General features: G+C 61.3%; 1 protein-coding gene across 7 annotated transcripts; it reads right to left on the bottom strand.

Annotated features, from left to right (window-relative positions):
- Window positions 1-130: 130 nt before the first annotated feature.
- Window positions 131-9,256, bottom strand: KLC2 (kinesin light chain 2). 7 transcript variants are annotated; one of them, XM_069471806.1, is made up of 16 exons: window positions 9,196-9,256; window positions 8,163-8,401; window positions 5,671-5,901; window positions 5,458-5,527; window positions 4,618-4,840; window positions 3,935-4,022; window positions 3,725-3,826; window positions 3,455-3,628; window positions 3,247-3,346; window positions 2,599-2,648; window positions 2,446-2,513; window positions 1,978-2,086; window positions 1,735-1,893; window positions 1,535-1,659; window positions 1,269-1,326; window positions 131-932 (listed from the first exon to the last, which is right to left on the bottom strand). In XM_069471806.1, the coding sequence occupies exons 2-16, from the start codon at window positions 8,388-8,390 to the stop codon at window positions 849-851; spliced, it is 1,869 nt and encodes a 622-aa protein (XP_069327907.1). In that variant the 5' UTR covers window positions 8,391-8,401; window positions 9,196-9,256; the 3' UTR covers window positions 131-848. The 7 variants fall into 7 exon arrangements, with proteins under 7 accessions (XP_069327907.1, XP_069327908.1, XP_069327904.1 ...); XM_069471807.1 differs by having other exon boundaries at window positions 3,938-4,022; window positions 8,163-8,437; window positions 9,196-9,237; XM_069471803.1 differs by having other exon boundaries at window positions 8,163-8,437; window positions 9,196-9,237.
- Window positions 9,257-13,458: the final 4,202 nt, after the last annotated feature.

The raw sequence follows: 13,458 nt of genomic DNA on the forward strand, positions 1-13,458 counted from the left end.
CCACTCCCGCTCCACCCCATCCAGACACGCTGGGGTCCTCGACCTCCGCCTCAAAACAAGCCCGGCTCAGATTCAAACCGTCTTTATTTCTACAGCAACATCTGAAAATAAAGAGCGACCGCCTCGGCCCCATCCCTCGCGCCCCCTGCCGCGGGCCACCACTGCCCCTCGCGGGAGCTGCAGGCGGGGAGGTGGCGCGGCCGGGGGCCGGCGGGAGGACGCGGGGCAGGCCCTCGGTCCCGCGGCCGTGGGGGGGGGGGTCGTCCCTCGGAGGCCAGGAGGAGCGCTAACAGGCCCAGGGAACCCTTTGGGGAAGCGCCGCGGCGAGAACGCGGAGCCTGGGAGATACCACCGCGCGGAATGGGGGTGATTAAGGCCTGGGCGGTACCACAGAGAAGGGCGGGGCGAGGGGAGGCCCGGGCAGTACGAGGACTGAACGGAGGGGCGCGGCCAATAACTTATTTCTCTATATACAGAAGCAACGGCCGGGTGGGGTGGGGAGAGGGCAGGGCGCTGAAGGGGCAGCAGGTGCTTAGTGTTCTTGGCTCTGGGGTCTGGGGCTGGTGGGCCACTGAGTATCTTGGAGACTCCAGCCAGCTCCTCCTGCAGGCTGGGACCTAGGGGAAAGGGGGCCCGGCTGGAAGGAATAAATAAGGGACAGAGCTAGAGCGGGCTGGCCCAGCCTCGGGGGTTCAGGCTGAGATGACAAGGGAGGAGGTTACCCTGAGATTGAACAGAAAAGACAGGGGCCTTGGGGAAGATAGGCGGGACAAGCAGGGGGCCCATGCGCAGGGCTGGGGTGGGGGAACACCGGGCGGAGGCTGTGGCAACTGGCTTTCCCTTCGGGATTAGCCCACGAGGGAGCTTCGTCGGGAGAGGTCCATGGAGCTGGAGCTGAGAGTGCGGCTGTCAGAGAGACCTGGGCCTCCAGGCTGCGGGCAGAGGGGGCAGGTGGCTCAGCCTCACGCCTGTGCTAGTCTGTGCTTCCCAGGCCGGAAGAGCAGAGGCAGGTCTGGCCCAAGGCCATGCCCTGGTGCCCTGGCACTCCTGCCCACCTCCACGCTATTGTGTTGGCACTGGCTGCTTTCATGTCCACCCATGGCAGAGGCTGGGTTCCCCCCAGCTGTCTCCCTGCTGTTGAGCCCAGACTAGGCCTGGACGGAGACAGCAACTGTTGCTGGATGAACACACATGCTTGGGAAGCTCGGCGGGAATGCAGGCTGGCCTGGCCTCAGCTGCCCCGTGCCCAGACCCCCACCCACCCCTACCTGGACCGGCTCTTCCACACTCTTGTTGAGGAAGTTGAGAGAACTGGCCCGCTTCATCCTGAGGGAAAAGGATGGCCGGGATTTGCCAAGGCAGAACTGGGGGAGGATGGGGGAAGGGGTCAGGCTGAGGCTGGGGCCGGGGTGGGTGGTGGAGCCTAAGAGGGATGGAAGGTCACCCTAGATCTGGGACAGGGGCTCATCTGGGGTTGCTGGATGGTTCTTGAGAGGCTCACCTTGGTGGGAGTCTCAGTGGGGGAGGGGTGTACCTGGGGTTAGGGGGCTCCTGGGGGCCACCGCCCTGCAGCTTCTTCACCAGCATCTCACTGCTGCGCCTCAGGGCATCCCGGAGCTTCCCAAAGGAGCCGCTGCGCCGCAACAAGCCGCTGCCGTCCTGGGGGTGGACGGGCTTGTCTCTAGGCCACACTGGCCACACAGGCTCCCAGCCCATCCCAGCCCCTAGACTCACCCCGCTCCACTCAGCTGCAGGCCCTGCCTCCTCCAGGTCGGACTCAGCCCGAGGCCCGGCACCCCCACCGATGTCCCGGCTGCCATGGCGGTCTCCCCGCCCGCCACTGCCGTCTTTCAGCAGCTCCACCACCTTGGTCTGGCTCGCGGGGTCCAGGCCCTGAGGGAGGGGCAAGGGCGTCAGGCCCTGGAACACACACAGCCCACACAGGCCCTGCCACCCACCTCCTGCCTGGAGCCCCACCTGCTTCCGGCTGCGACTAGCACAGTCTTCCAGTGTGTGTGCAGCTTCCAGCTTGCCCTGGCGCCGGTACAAGGCCCCCAGGCTGCGCAGGGTGGTGTTGACCGTAGGGCTGCAGACAGGACAGTCTCACATTCCGTGTTCCCCCAGACCCAGGGCCCACCCTGGCCCCGAGGAACCATCCCGCCAACCAGAACCCAGCCCCTCCTGTGTGTCAAGCCCTGTGCTAGGCCCGCCTGTCCTGGGGGATATCACCCCAGGGCCACCAGGACTGAAAACTAGGGAGACCCAGGAGTAAGAGAATTAGGCTGTCCCAGTGTAGGGAGCCTTCTTGGGGCAGGTGGCCTGTGACCTGGGCCTTGAAAGATGAGCTGGCAGAGGAGAGGTGTGTCCGTGGTGAGAGTGGAATGTGGAGCCCGGGAGGTGCCTGGCCACCTGCTCTGACCCGCAGCCCAGCACTGCCGCTCTCACCTGTCTACTTTACAGGCCTTGTACCAGCTGCCATATTCCCCATAGGGGGCGCTGTCCCGGCGCTTATCCTGGGGAAAGCACGGTGGCATGTGGGAGGAGGCCCTTGCTCTGCGCATGCCCCTCCCGCTGCGGACACCTGCCCCAAGGAGCTACCTTGCTCTCCTCCCGTTCCTCTGCGTGCATCCAGATGGGCTTGTTGTCCCCTGGCAGAAGAAAGGGGATGGTCACCAGTCTGCCATATAGGCCTCCTGGCTGGGCTGGACACAGGACTGGGGAGGGGGACCAGGATTGGGCTTCACTGAATGAACAAGAAATAGACCCCAAACATTGCTGACCTCCTCTGGACACAGGTGAGCACGGCACAGGCTGCAGTGCGGGACTTGTGACGGGGGGCGGGGGACAGACCCTTGCACACCTCAGGCCCACAGCGCAGGATACATGCTAGGCCTGAGCGATGGGCCAGGCTCCGGGGATCCAGGAGTAGGAATCGGGGCCAGAAGTTGGTCTCCCAGAGTGGGAGACATGGGGCCAGGCCCTCCAGGCCAGCAGGAATTCCCAGTAGAGAAGGGGGAAGCTTCTGGGCCCAGAGCACGGGGTAGACAAAGGTGTGGATGGCACAGGCAGGCCAGGGAGGCTGTGTGGGTTGCACTCGTGAGCACAAGTGGCTGGCACCACCCAAAAGCGAGGCTGGGGATCAGCCAGAGCCTGGCCCCAGGGCCTGGCCAGCTGCATTTGTCCTGGGTGCTGAGGCAGAGTGGCCCATGCTGGATGCCCCAAGGCATGTGGCAGCCATGGACTCACCATCAACAGAGCCAAACTCCTTTTCGTGAGCGCGGGTGAGGATCTCCTTGTATAGGGTCTCTGCGTCCTGGTACTTGCCCTGCTTCAGGTAGCAGGAAGCCTGGAGAGGCGGGTCCCAGAGGGTGAGCAGAGCGCAGAGAGCTGAGCCTCTTCCTCTCCTTCCTCCCCCACCCCCTTCCCATCTTCCAGCCCTTCCCACCCCAGGCACCAGGTTGTTCTTGGTCTTGGCCACATTGGGGTCGTCGGGCCCGAGGCGAGTGGCGTAGATCTCCAGCGCACGCCGGTAGTAGTGCTCCACCTCCTCTGCTTTGCCCTGGTTCTGGCACAGCAAGGCCAGGTTGCTGAGCTGCTTGGCCACATCTGGGTGAAACCTGCCCAGGACCTGGGATGGGAGAGGGAGCCAGGGGCTGGGTTCAGGGCTGTCTGGGGCCCCCCGCCTGCCCAGCACCCCCGCCTGCCTAGCGCCCCCGGCTCCCACCTTCTCCCGGATCTCCAACGCCCGCTTGCACAGCGGCTCGGCCTCCTTGTACTTGCCCCGCTTGCCGTACAGGACCGCCAGGTTGTTCAGTGTTGCAGCCACCTGAGGGGCAGAGAATGGAAGCTCCTGGCCCAGGCCCCGCTGGGCAGGGAACTCTGGGCCCTGAGAGCTGCAGGGGGTAGAAGGCAGCCCCCACCCACCCCCACTCACAGCCGGGTGGTCTTTCCCTAGTGTCTTCTCCCGGATGGCCAGGGCATCATTGAGCAGGTGGGCAGCCTCCTTGTACTTGTTCTGGTCCCTGTGAGCAGGTGGGAGCATGGTCAAGGTTATCCTCCAGCCTGAGGCCCTACCCCAGGAGCCTGTGATCCCCATGGTCACTCCTGTATTCACTGGGGAGTGGGCATGAAGGAGTGTGACCCAGAGCATGGGGAGACCTGGTTAGCCCCTGCCCTCCAGGGGCTCACAGCTGGCTGGGACATGCGGTGCTGGGGTCCCAGCTACCACCCACGCCTAGTGCTCCTGGGCCCCATGCAACTTTCCTGCCACGTGCCTTGCCCTCTAGTCCCCCGGCCTTTGCTCATGCTGGCTTTCTGCCACAGGAATCTTTCCAACCCTTCTTGTGTTTTGGGCAAACTCACTTTTCACCAAAGCACCGATTCAAGCTTGGTGCCTGGAGAAACGGCGCCGACTCCCCAGGACCCCTGGAGTTCACACCTGCGGCCCCTCCCTGGTTCCGTGCTAGCCTCTCTCCTACACTCGACTCTGAGTTCCATGCAGGCCCTTCTCTCCCTGCCACCCGGCTGCCTGGTGCAGCCCAAGTCCTGGCCCACAGCAGGCTCCGAGTTAGTGATCGGGGACCTTCCCCGGGTAACGATGGCCAGAGGAGCCCTCACCGATAGACCAGTGCCAGGATGTTGAGCATGGTGGCCACGTCAGGGTGGTCATGGCCCGAAGTTTTCTCTAGGTCCTCGAGTGCCTGCTTGCAAAGTGGCACCGCCACCTCATAGCGGCCCTGCGAGGCGTACTGAATCACCAAGTTGTGCAGGGTGCGCAGTCGCGCTGGGATCTCGTAGCCTCCGTGCTGAGCAGCCACATCCCCTCCTCCAGGGCTGGGGGCTGCAGGCCAAGGGCAGGAGGTCAGATGTACCATGTGCCCGCTGTGCCTTTGACCCACCTGACATGTGGCCCTGGGCAAGTCACTAACCACTCTGCCTCAGTTCTCTCATGTATAGAGTGGGTCTAGTTACCCCATAGAAAGAGTGGGTAGAGTCCCAGCACCAGTACTATAAGCTGTGTGTCCTAGAGCATGTCACCTAACCTCAGAGCCTCAGCTTCCTCCCCTGCGGTGTGGAGGCCCGGCGTGTGCTCACCCCTACGGGCTGGGAGCACCGGCCCCCACTTGGCACTGTGCATGCATGCAGTTCCTGTCACCCTAGGAGAGGCCCAGAGAGGAAAGAAACTCTCCCAGGGGTCGCAGAGAAGCAGGACTTGAAGCCAGGCCTGGCAGCTCCAAAGCTCTTAACTGTGATGTCTGCTCCTCACAGAGCTCATGGGATGCGAGCAGCAGAGTTAGGACCCACCTGGAAGCTCTGACACGCGGGGACGTTATGGTCAGAACAGGGGCAGGAGGGAACATGGCAGCCACTCGGACTGTGGGGCCTCTGAGTCCCAAGGACCAAGAGTTCACACAAGCCTTCTTCCCCCCAATTCCAGAACCAACTGTCCATCCGCACCTGGGCTCTGCTCATCCTCATTGGGGAACAGGTCGTCCAGGGAGTCTTTGGGGACGTCCCCCTTCTCCTCCTGGCGAGGAAGACAGGACAAGCATGAGGGAAGGAGGCACGGGGTGGCGAGGTGTCAGTGGGCTGGGCTGGATGCTCCATGCTACCCCTCCCTGCTCCCAGGCCCCCTGCCTGGTGGCAGCAGTGGCCAAGGTGGGGGCTCACGCTGGGGGAGGCGTCGTCGTCCAGCTTGCGGATCTGGCTCATGAACAGCAGGTGCTGCTTCTCCTCCTCCAGCTGGGCCACGGCCTGCTCACTGCGCTGTAGCTTCTGCTGCGTCCCCGCCAGCTCCTCACGCAGCCACTGGTTCTCCTGCACCAGGCGCCGCACCTGCGCCCGAAGCTTCTGCTTCTCTGACTCCACGGCCCCCAGGTGGCTAGACAGCGCCAGGATCACCTGTGCAGCCAGCCAGGGTGAGGGTCTGAGCCCTGTCCACTGCTAGCCTGGGCCTCTGGGGGCTCTGGGACCCACTGAAGAGCCAGGCCCGGCCCTTCCTGGGAAGAGCTGCAGCCTCGGGCCTTGATGTTCTCTCCTCCTCAAGGGACACTCCCTCCAAGGCCATAAACAGACCACACAGTCCAAGGCCCAAACCCAGGAGGCTTGGAGGTCCCTGATTCCTTCCTTGTGGGATCAGGAGGACCCTGGAAGAGGGCGAGCTAGGGTGCTGTGCCTTCCCTGAGCTACTGACCCTTCCTTTGTCTCTCCCTAGGGTTGCACTCAAGCCCCTGTGACCACAGCCACGAGACCATTGCTCCCTGCCCCCAGTCTAGCACCTGCCCAGAGAACCCTCACAGGTGGCTGAAGGGCCACCAAAAGACCCCAATCCCACTTCTGCTGAGGATCCATGGCACCCCCTGCCTTTCTGCAGCTCCAAGATAGAGGAGGGCATGTGTCCCAAACCCCCAGATGGTCTGGGGGACCACAGGGCCAGGAAAGGGGCCTCCGCCTCAGCGCTCCCACCCCCCAACCTGTAGGACTCCAGGCTCTTCTTGCCTAGGGGCCTTGGCAGAGGCTCCACCCTCCTTCCTCCATCCTTCATGGTCTAGGGTCATTTCTGCAGTGGCGCCTCCCCCTCTGCCCCAGCTCCACACACGGCTGCACTGATGGGCCCTCTGGGCACCCTGTTCCCCCGTGAGGGCAGCTGTGCCCCGCTGGGAGGGGGCCCCTGTGTGGTCTTCTCTGCCCCTGACAGCAAGCGGCAGAGAAGTGCATTGCTCTTCCGGAGTCCAGGCTCTCTAGGACCTGTGCTTTCTAGCTGGTTAGCAAACACCTAAGTGACAGGTGTTTTCATAACCACTAGCTTTAAAAAAAATTCCCTAAACAGCATGGCAGTATATATAGCAGATGGCATGATCCCTATTTTAAAGACAAGGAAACCAAGATGATACAACATGCCCAGGATTCACTGTGCCAGGCAGTAGCTCAGCCAAGATCCGAGGGGAACAAAACCTTTTCCTGTAGCGTCTCAACTCCTTGTACATCCAGCACCTCCTGGACATCTCCATCTGCATGTTGTCCTGGCAGCCCCGATTTCACAGGCAGAGCCAGAACTCCTGCTCCAACCAGGCTCTCTCATCCTTTAACTTGCTTAAGCCCCAACCTGGAAGTGATGTGCCCTCCTCTCTCTCCCTTACTCCCTCCCCAGGTCCTGCTGGATTTACTTCCAGAACATCCAGAACTAGTCCCTTCTTGTGGCCCCCATAGCCCCCCCTTTAGTCCAAGTGCCATCTCTCGTTTGGGTCCCAGCAGTGGCTTCCTAACCAAGCGCTACTTGCTTCCACCCTTGACCCACTAAGGTTTACTCTCCATTTTAAAACTCAGCCACAGGGAGTTTTAAAAACCTAAGTCACACTGTGTCCCCTGCCTGCTTAAAGCCCTCCAAAGGCTTTCTGATTTCCTGAGACTAAAACCGAAACTAACAAGGCCATAGTCTGGCTCCTGGCTTCTCCACAGGCCTCTTCTGTCCCTCTCTCCTTCCCCATCAAGCTCTAGTCACACAGTTCTCTGGATTCCCCCACCACAAGCTCTTTCCTACCTCAGGACCTTTGCACATGCAGTGTCTTCCCCATTTCTCTTTTCTGGAGGCTGGTTCATTTTTCCCTCCAGGTTTTAGTTTGTCATTTCCTCAGAGAAGTCTTGCCTGACCAACAGACAAGACTCGCTGCTATAAGCTATCACAAGACCTCCTTTTCTTTGGCAAACTTATTACAATTTGTAACAGTTATTCCTGTATGTGTGTTTCTGTCTCTTTTTCTACATTCTAGGGCAGGGATCTTGTCTGTCTTGTTGGACCCTGTATCCCTCTCCCCTAATACATTGCCTTGATAGCTTATCTGTTAATGAATGAATAAAGAATGAATTGAAGGGGAGCTGTGACTCAGTAAGGATTCCCTTTCTGCTCTAGGCCACTCAGTCTCTGTTAGGTAGAGGGGGCCAGGAACAGGGTTCTGTGTCGGAGTGAGGGTGGTCAGGATCTCCTGGGGCAGGGCTGAGTCTCCAAAGTGCATTCATCTCTTCAAAAGATATTTGCTGGGGTCCTCACGTGGGGCTCCAGGGAACAGATGGTTCTCTGCTCAGGTTCTGTTCTTACGCTCCTGGGATTCCTCTGAAAGGCTCACTCCCTCCCGTGACCTCCCACCCCAGTGTCCCAGACCTACCTGGGCTTCCCCCAGTCCCAGCTCAATGGCCTCCAGGGAGCGGCGCAGGAGGACACAGCGCTCCTGCGAGCCAGGCTCAGCTTCGCCAGCCTCATGAGCTACCAGAGGCGCCAGCAGGGCACGATGCTCCCCGCGCAGGGTCTCCAGGCCCTGGATGACGGCCTTGGTGCCCAGCACGATCTCGTCCTGGCTTAGCTTCTCCTCCCGCGGAAGCACCATCATGGCCATGGTCGTGCCGCCTGCGAAGGCGAGGGGGCGAGCAGCGGGCGCCGGGCCTGAGGCCACACCGCCGTCCGCCCCGAGTAGGTAAACACGGCGGTCCCCGGGTGCCAGGTCCCCCGGGCGCAGCCCGCACCATGCCCGCACGTTCGGCCTGCAGGGGGCGCGCCCGGTTCGCCTTGGCCGCGGAGACGCAATGCGGTGCGGCAGCTGAGGCCGGACCCTGACTCGGCCCCAGCCCACCAGCTCGGACCGGCTCGGCGGCCCAGTCTCGGGGCTTCCCCGGGACTCCCCTAATGGGGGCAGGTGTGGGGGTCCTGGGCTCTCTCCCGTGCAGGAGACCCCGGACCCTCGGACAGCCCTTCCCCAACTGGCAGGCCGAACGCACAGCCCCTCCCCCCGCAGGCCGACCCTACGCCGACCCTCCCCCTAGAGGGGCTGAGAGCTCGCGTCCGGGTCCCTGCGGGCCGTGCCCACGGTGACCGCTCCACAGGCCGGCGCGACGCCCTGCAGCCCCCGCCCCGGCCGCCCAGGACCGCGCCCCCTCCCCGCTGGCTGCCCGGTCCTCCCGCAGGCCGCGCCCACGACGACCCCTCCCCGGGCCGACCCGGAGCCCCGTTCCCTTGAGGGCCTGACCCCCTGTCCGGCCCGATCGGCCCGCGCCGACCTGCGCCTACGGCTCGGGCCCGGCTCCCGCTCCGGCTCCGGCCGCCGCCCGCCTCACCCGGACCCGCAGCCGAGAGCCGGTCCCGCCGCCTCCATCCCGCCGGCCTTCCCAGCAGCCCCCGCGCCGCCTTAAAGGTGAAGCCGCTACCTTGGCAGCGTCGGAGGGGGCGAAACGCGCGTCTCGCGGCCCGCGGGCTGCCTTAAAGGAGCGCGCCCGCCGGCCGGCTCCGGGGGCGGGGACCGGGCACGGGGCGGGGCAGGGCCACCTGGATGCGTTCCCGGCCGCCGCCTCCCACGCGCCTCCCTCCCGGATTTCCTCCGCCGGAGCCCCCCAGAGGCTGTGAGCCCAACGCACCGCGGGTGGCGGTCCCCGAGGACGGCAGGAGAAACTGAGGCGCAGGAGAGGCCCGGCCCGCTCTGCGTCCGCGCGAGACAGTCCACACTGATCCGGGCAGTGGCCGCGCACCGAGGCTTACTGTGTGGCGGGTGCTTGGGCGCTACGTGCCCCGACTTAGCACTCACACACACCGCTGGAGTGGGTGCCTCGCAGGTCTGCCCCCGGCTCATTTGTGTTTAGACGCGTGTCCCGCACTCCCTCTGAGCCTTCCGTGTCCCTGTGGGAAACGCATGGCACTTCTGGCTGTAAGGGGGAAAGGGGAGCCCAGGGGCAGCCTGGCCTCACCGAGACAGCGACTGGCGCCCTGAGGGCGCACGCCACAGCAAATGCGGTTGACCAGAGGATCGAGACAAGGTGGGGCCCCTTTGGTCTGCAGTCATGTCATTCGGGCTCAGGTGAATGTCACCCTCTCAGGGAGGCCTTCCTTTATTCCTGGGCTTCCACCTAGAGCAGCCCTGCATTCCCTGCCTCACACCCATGTCATTCTCTCTACGGCATTAGCCTTTCTTGCTGGTTTGCTTTCTCTGCCCCTGCAGTGCGGGCCAGGGCCTGTCTGTCTCGTTCTCTCCCAGAGTAGCTTCTGGTGGGGTACACAGCGGCACTCAGGAAATGTTAGGGTTTCTTTGTTTTTAGAGACAGGATCTCACTCTGTCGCGCAGGTCCGAGTGAATGGAGTGATCACAGCTTACCGCAGCCTCTAACTCCTGGCTCAAGCGATCCTCCTGCCTCGGCCTCCCGAGTGGCTGGGACTACAGGCGTGAGCTAAGACCCTAGATCATGTACATCTCAGTTACATCTGCCTGGGTTCTTCTCAATCCTGTGTTTCTGCCAGTGATTTTTCCCCAGATAGCTAATATTTCCATGTGGTACAACATTCAAGAGGCTTACAAACAAGTTAAAATGAAACGTATTTCTCCCCCAACCTCTGTCCTCAGCCGTCCAGCTCCCCTCCCCAGAGGCACCTGCCGTTCCCAGCGTCAGTGCTGAGCTGTGTTTATCCCTGTCGATGTCAGCTCATCAGCTTTTCTCCAGGGCCCCTGAAGGTTGGTGTCTTTTGCATTCGGGGTCTGTTGTCCTTCAGTCCTCACATTGGCCCTACCTGCAGAGAGCAGCACTGGCCGCAGTTGGGCGGGCCTGCCCCAGTGCGCAGAGCCCGTTAGCCCTCGCTCCAACTTGCCAGCACGTCCTGGTCACAGGGGGAAACGGCAGCTGGAGCCCAGGGCAGCTTTGTTCTTGATGAGGCTCGGTTCCAAACACTCTGGGGGAAGAACTTCGTTAGAAGGCTGTCTCTCTGGAGATTGGGATTCTGTGGTGCCAGGGTGTGTCCTGGGCACCCGCTGTGATTAGAAAGCTTCAGCAGTGCCTGCAATGTGCACCCTGGATTGAAAGCTGCTGTTCTGACGTCTGTGTTTTACAGGGAAGAAACTGAGGCTTAGAGAGGGGCGGCTGCGCCCGGTGAGAGCAGGCTCCTAGTGACCGCTGCGTCCTTTTTTTTTTTTTTTTTTTTTTTGACTGAGTCTCACTCTGTTGCCTGGGCTGGAGTGCCGTGGCATCATCCTAGCTCACAGCAACCTCAAACTCCTGGGCTCAAGCGATCCCTCTGCCTCAGCCTCCCGAGTAGCTGGGACTACAGGTATATGCCACCATGCCCAGCTAATTTTTTCTATGTATTTTTAGTTGTCCAGCTAATTTCTTTCTATTTTTAGCAGAGATGGGGTCTTGCTTTTGCTCAGGCTGGTCTCGAACTCCTGAGCTCAAATGATCCTCCTGCCTCGGCCTCCCAGAGTGCTGGGATTACAGGTGTGAGCCACCGTACCCATCTGCTGTGTCCTTCTTGGACCTAGAGTCCAAGTCATTGTGTCGCAGTGCGTAGGGGATACGGACTGACCACAGGAGTAAAGGCCGAGTTGCTTGTTGACACCCACACAAAGCACAGTCCACACACCCTCCACGTACAGCCTGAGACAGGGCCACCCAGGGGCAGAGAACCTCGCTCCCTGACCCATCTCCGTGTGTGTGTGCACACGTGTGTGTACGTGTGTGTGCACGTGTGTGTGTGTGTGCGCAGGCCCACGTGCTGCGCAGGGCTGAGCACACGTCCACGACTCTGCTTTCTCTCTAATTAAGGAGCACATTTCTTTTACCACCTTCCCCAGATAAACAGAACATTTTCCAACTTCCCTTTGTGACTCCTGCAGCTGCGGGCTTTGGTGGCTCGTGTGGTCTCTCGGCGGCTGGCTCCGCCCTGTGCGCGGTGGAGGGATGCGTCCCACCCGGCCTCATCTCTTATCTTGCTTTCAGCGCCCAACCTTGCATGTGTTCAGCCTTTTCAGCCACTTGGCTTTTTATCTTGTCTCTGAGGATTGTCCTTTGTGTCTCCCAAGGGAAGGGACAGTTACTTCGTGCTGCACTGTCCTGCACTCCCCCCAAGGCTGCTGGCCACGTGCCAGGCTGGCCAGGCTGCCGAGGCATCTCAGTCACTGGAGAATAAAGGGACGGACCCATGCCCAGTGGTGATTCACCTCCTTATGCCAGCGGTCCCCAGTCTTTCTCGCACCAGGGACTGGTTTCATGGAAGACAATTTTTCCATGGATTGGGGGATGGGGGCACGGTGGCAGAGCTCTGTGGCTGGTCCCTAACAGGCTGCAGCCCGGGGTTGGGGACCACAGCCTTACCCCATTTTCTGCAGAGCTCAGCAGTGCCCCCCCCCATCTGATGCCTGGGAAGTTGTTCTTGCTACTTTTAATGTTACTGTTTTCTCCCTGAAAATCACTCCCACTGTGCCTACCCCACCCTTTGGGTCCTCAGAAGCACTCGTCCCACTGAAATCTGCTTTCTTAAATTCCTCTTGTCCTTTGGCTGGCTTCCCTCCTGTTCTTTGAAGTGGTTGGGGACACCTCCACCAAGGACGCCATCCCACTTGGAATGTCAGCAGATTAACCCGTAAGCGCTCAAGATTGGAGGCTCCATGGAGACCACGTCTGCCCCTTCCCGAGGAGCCGGTTTGTTCCACCTTGGACACCTCTGGGGGTTGTTCTTTATGGCACTGAGCCAAGAACGGAGCTGCTGAAAGCTCTCCCGAGAGGCTCCTGTTCAGTCCTGGCGGCACGCGGGAAGCTGTGCCTTTCTGTTGGCCTCATGGCCAGGCCAGAGGGGCCCTGTCCTGCTCAGCGGCAAGGACGCGGGCCTCGGGTCACACCCAGCTAGGTTCAGAGCCACGTGTCTGCATTTGCCAGCTCTGTGGTTTAGGCACGGTCTGTTATTTTATCTGCTTCCTCGTCTGCAAATGGGGTTCCTAGTACCCACGTGGTTGGGTCATCGAGAGAACGGAATAAAGTGGTGTGAAGTCTTAACACTCCCCTGTGGACGTCGCAGACACTCTTCACCCTCGCCATCGAGCTTGGTGCCGGCAGACCCCACCTTGGTGAGTGGAAGGGGGGGGCAAGGACGTGACTTAGGGGCAGCTCTGCTTGCAGGTGGCGGGAGAGAAGACACGTCCAGAAGGAAAGTGGGCCACAGCGAGGGAGCAAACAGAAAGGTGTCTGAACACAGCCAAGTGCTGTTTGGCGCCCACAGGAGGGAGATCAGCCCGCTCACCTCGACCCGGTGGCAGCTCCCCCGCCCGAGGAGGCCCCAGTCCCCCATCTCCAGCCAGGTCACTCCCCTGAGTCCTAGTTCAACCTCCTTACGCTAAATCCATCTCACCCCTCTTGTCCACATCTGTGGGGATGTCCTGCCACCTGCCTGTTCATGCAGGGCAGTCAGCCTTTGTCCTTGACTTTTTAGTTTTTTGAGACAGGGTCTCACTCTGTCGCCCAGGCTGGAGTGCAGTGGCACCATCATAGCTCACTGCAGCCTCCAACTCCTGGGCTCAAGTCCTCGTCCTATCTCGGCCTCCCGAGAAGCTGGAACTACAGGTGTGCGCCACTAAGCCCAGCTAATTTTTTCTATTTTTAGTAGAGACAGGGTCTCACTCTTGCTCAGGCTGGTCTCGAACTCCTGACCTCAAGCAG

Source organism: Eulemur rufifrons, chromosome 6, assembly GCF_041146395.1.
Source record: "Eulemur rufifrons isolate Redbay chromosome 6, OSU_ERuf_1, whole genome shotgun sequence".
In the NCBI taxonomy this organism is placed as follows: Eukaryota; Metazoa; Chordata; class Mammalia; order Primates; family Lemuridae; genus Eulemur; species Eulemur rufifrons.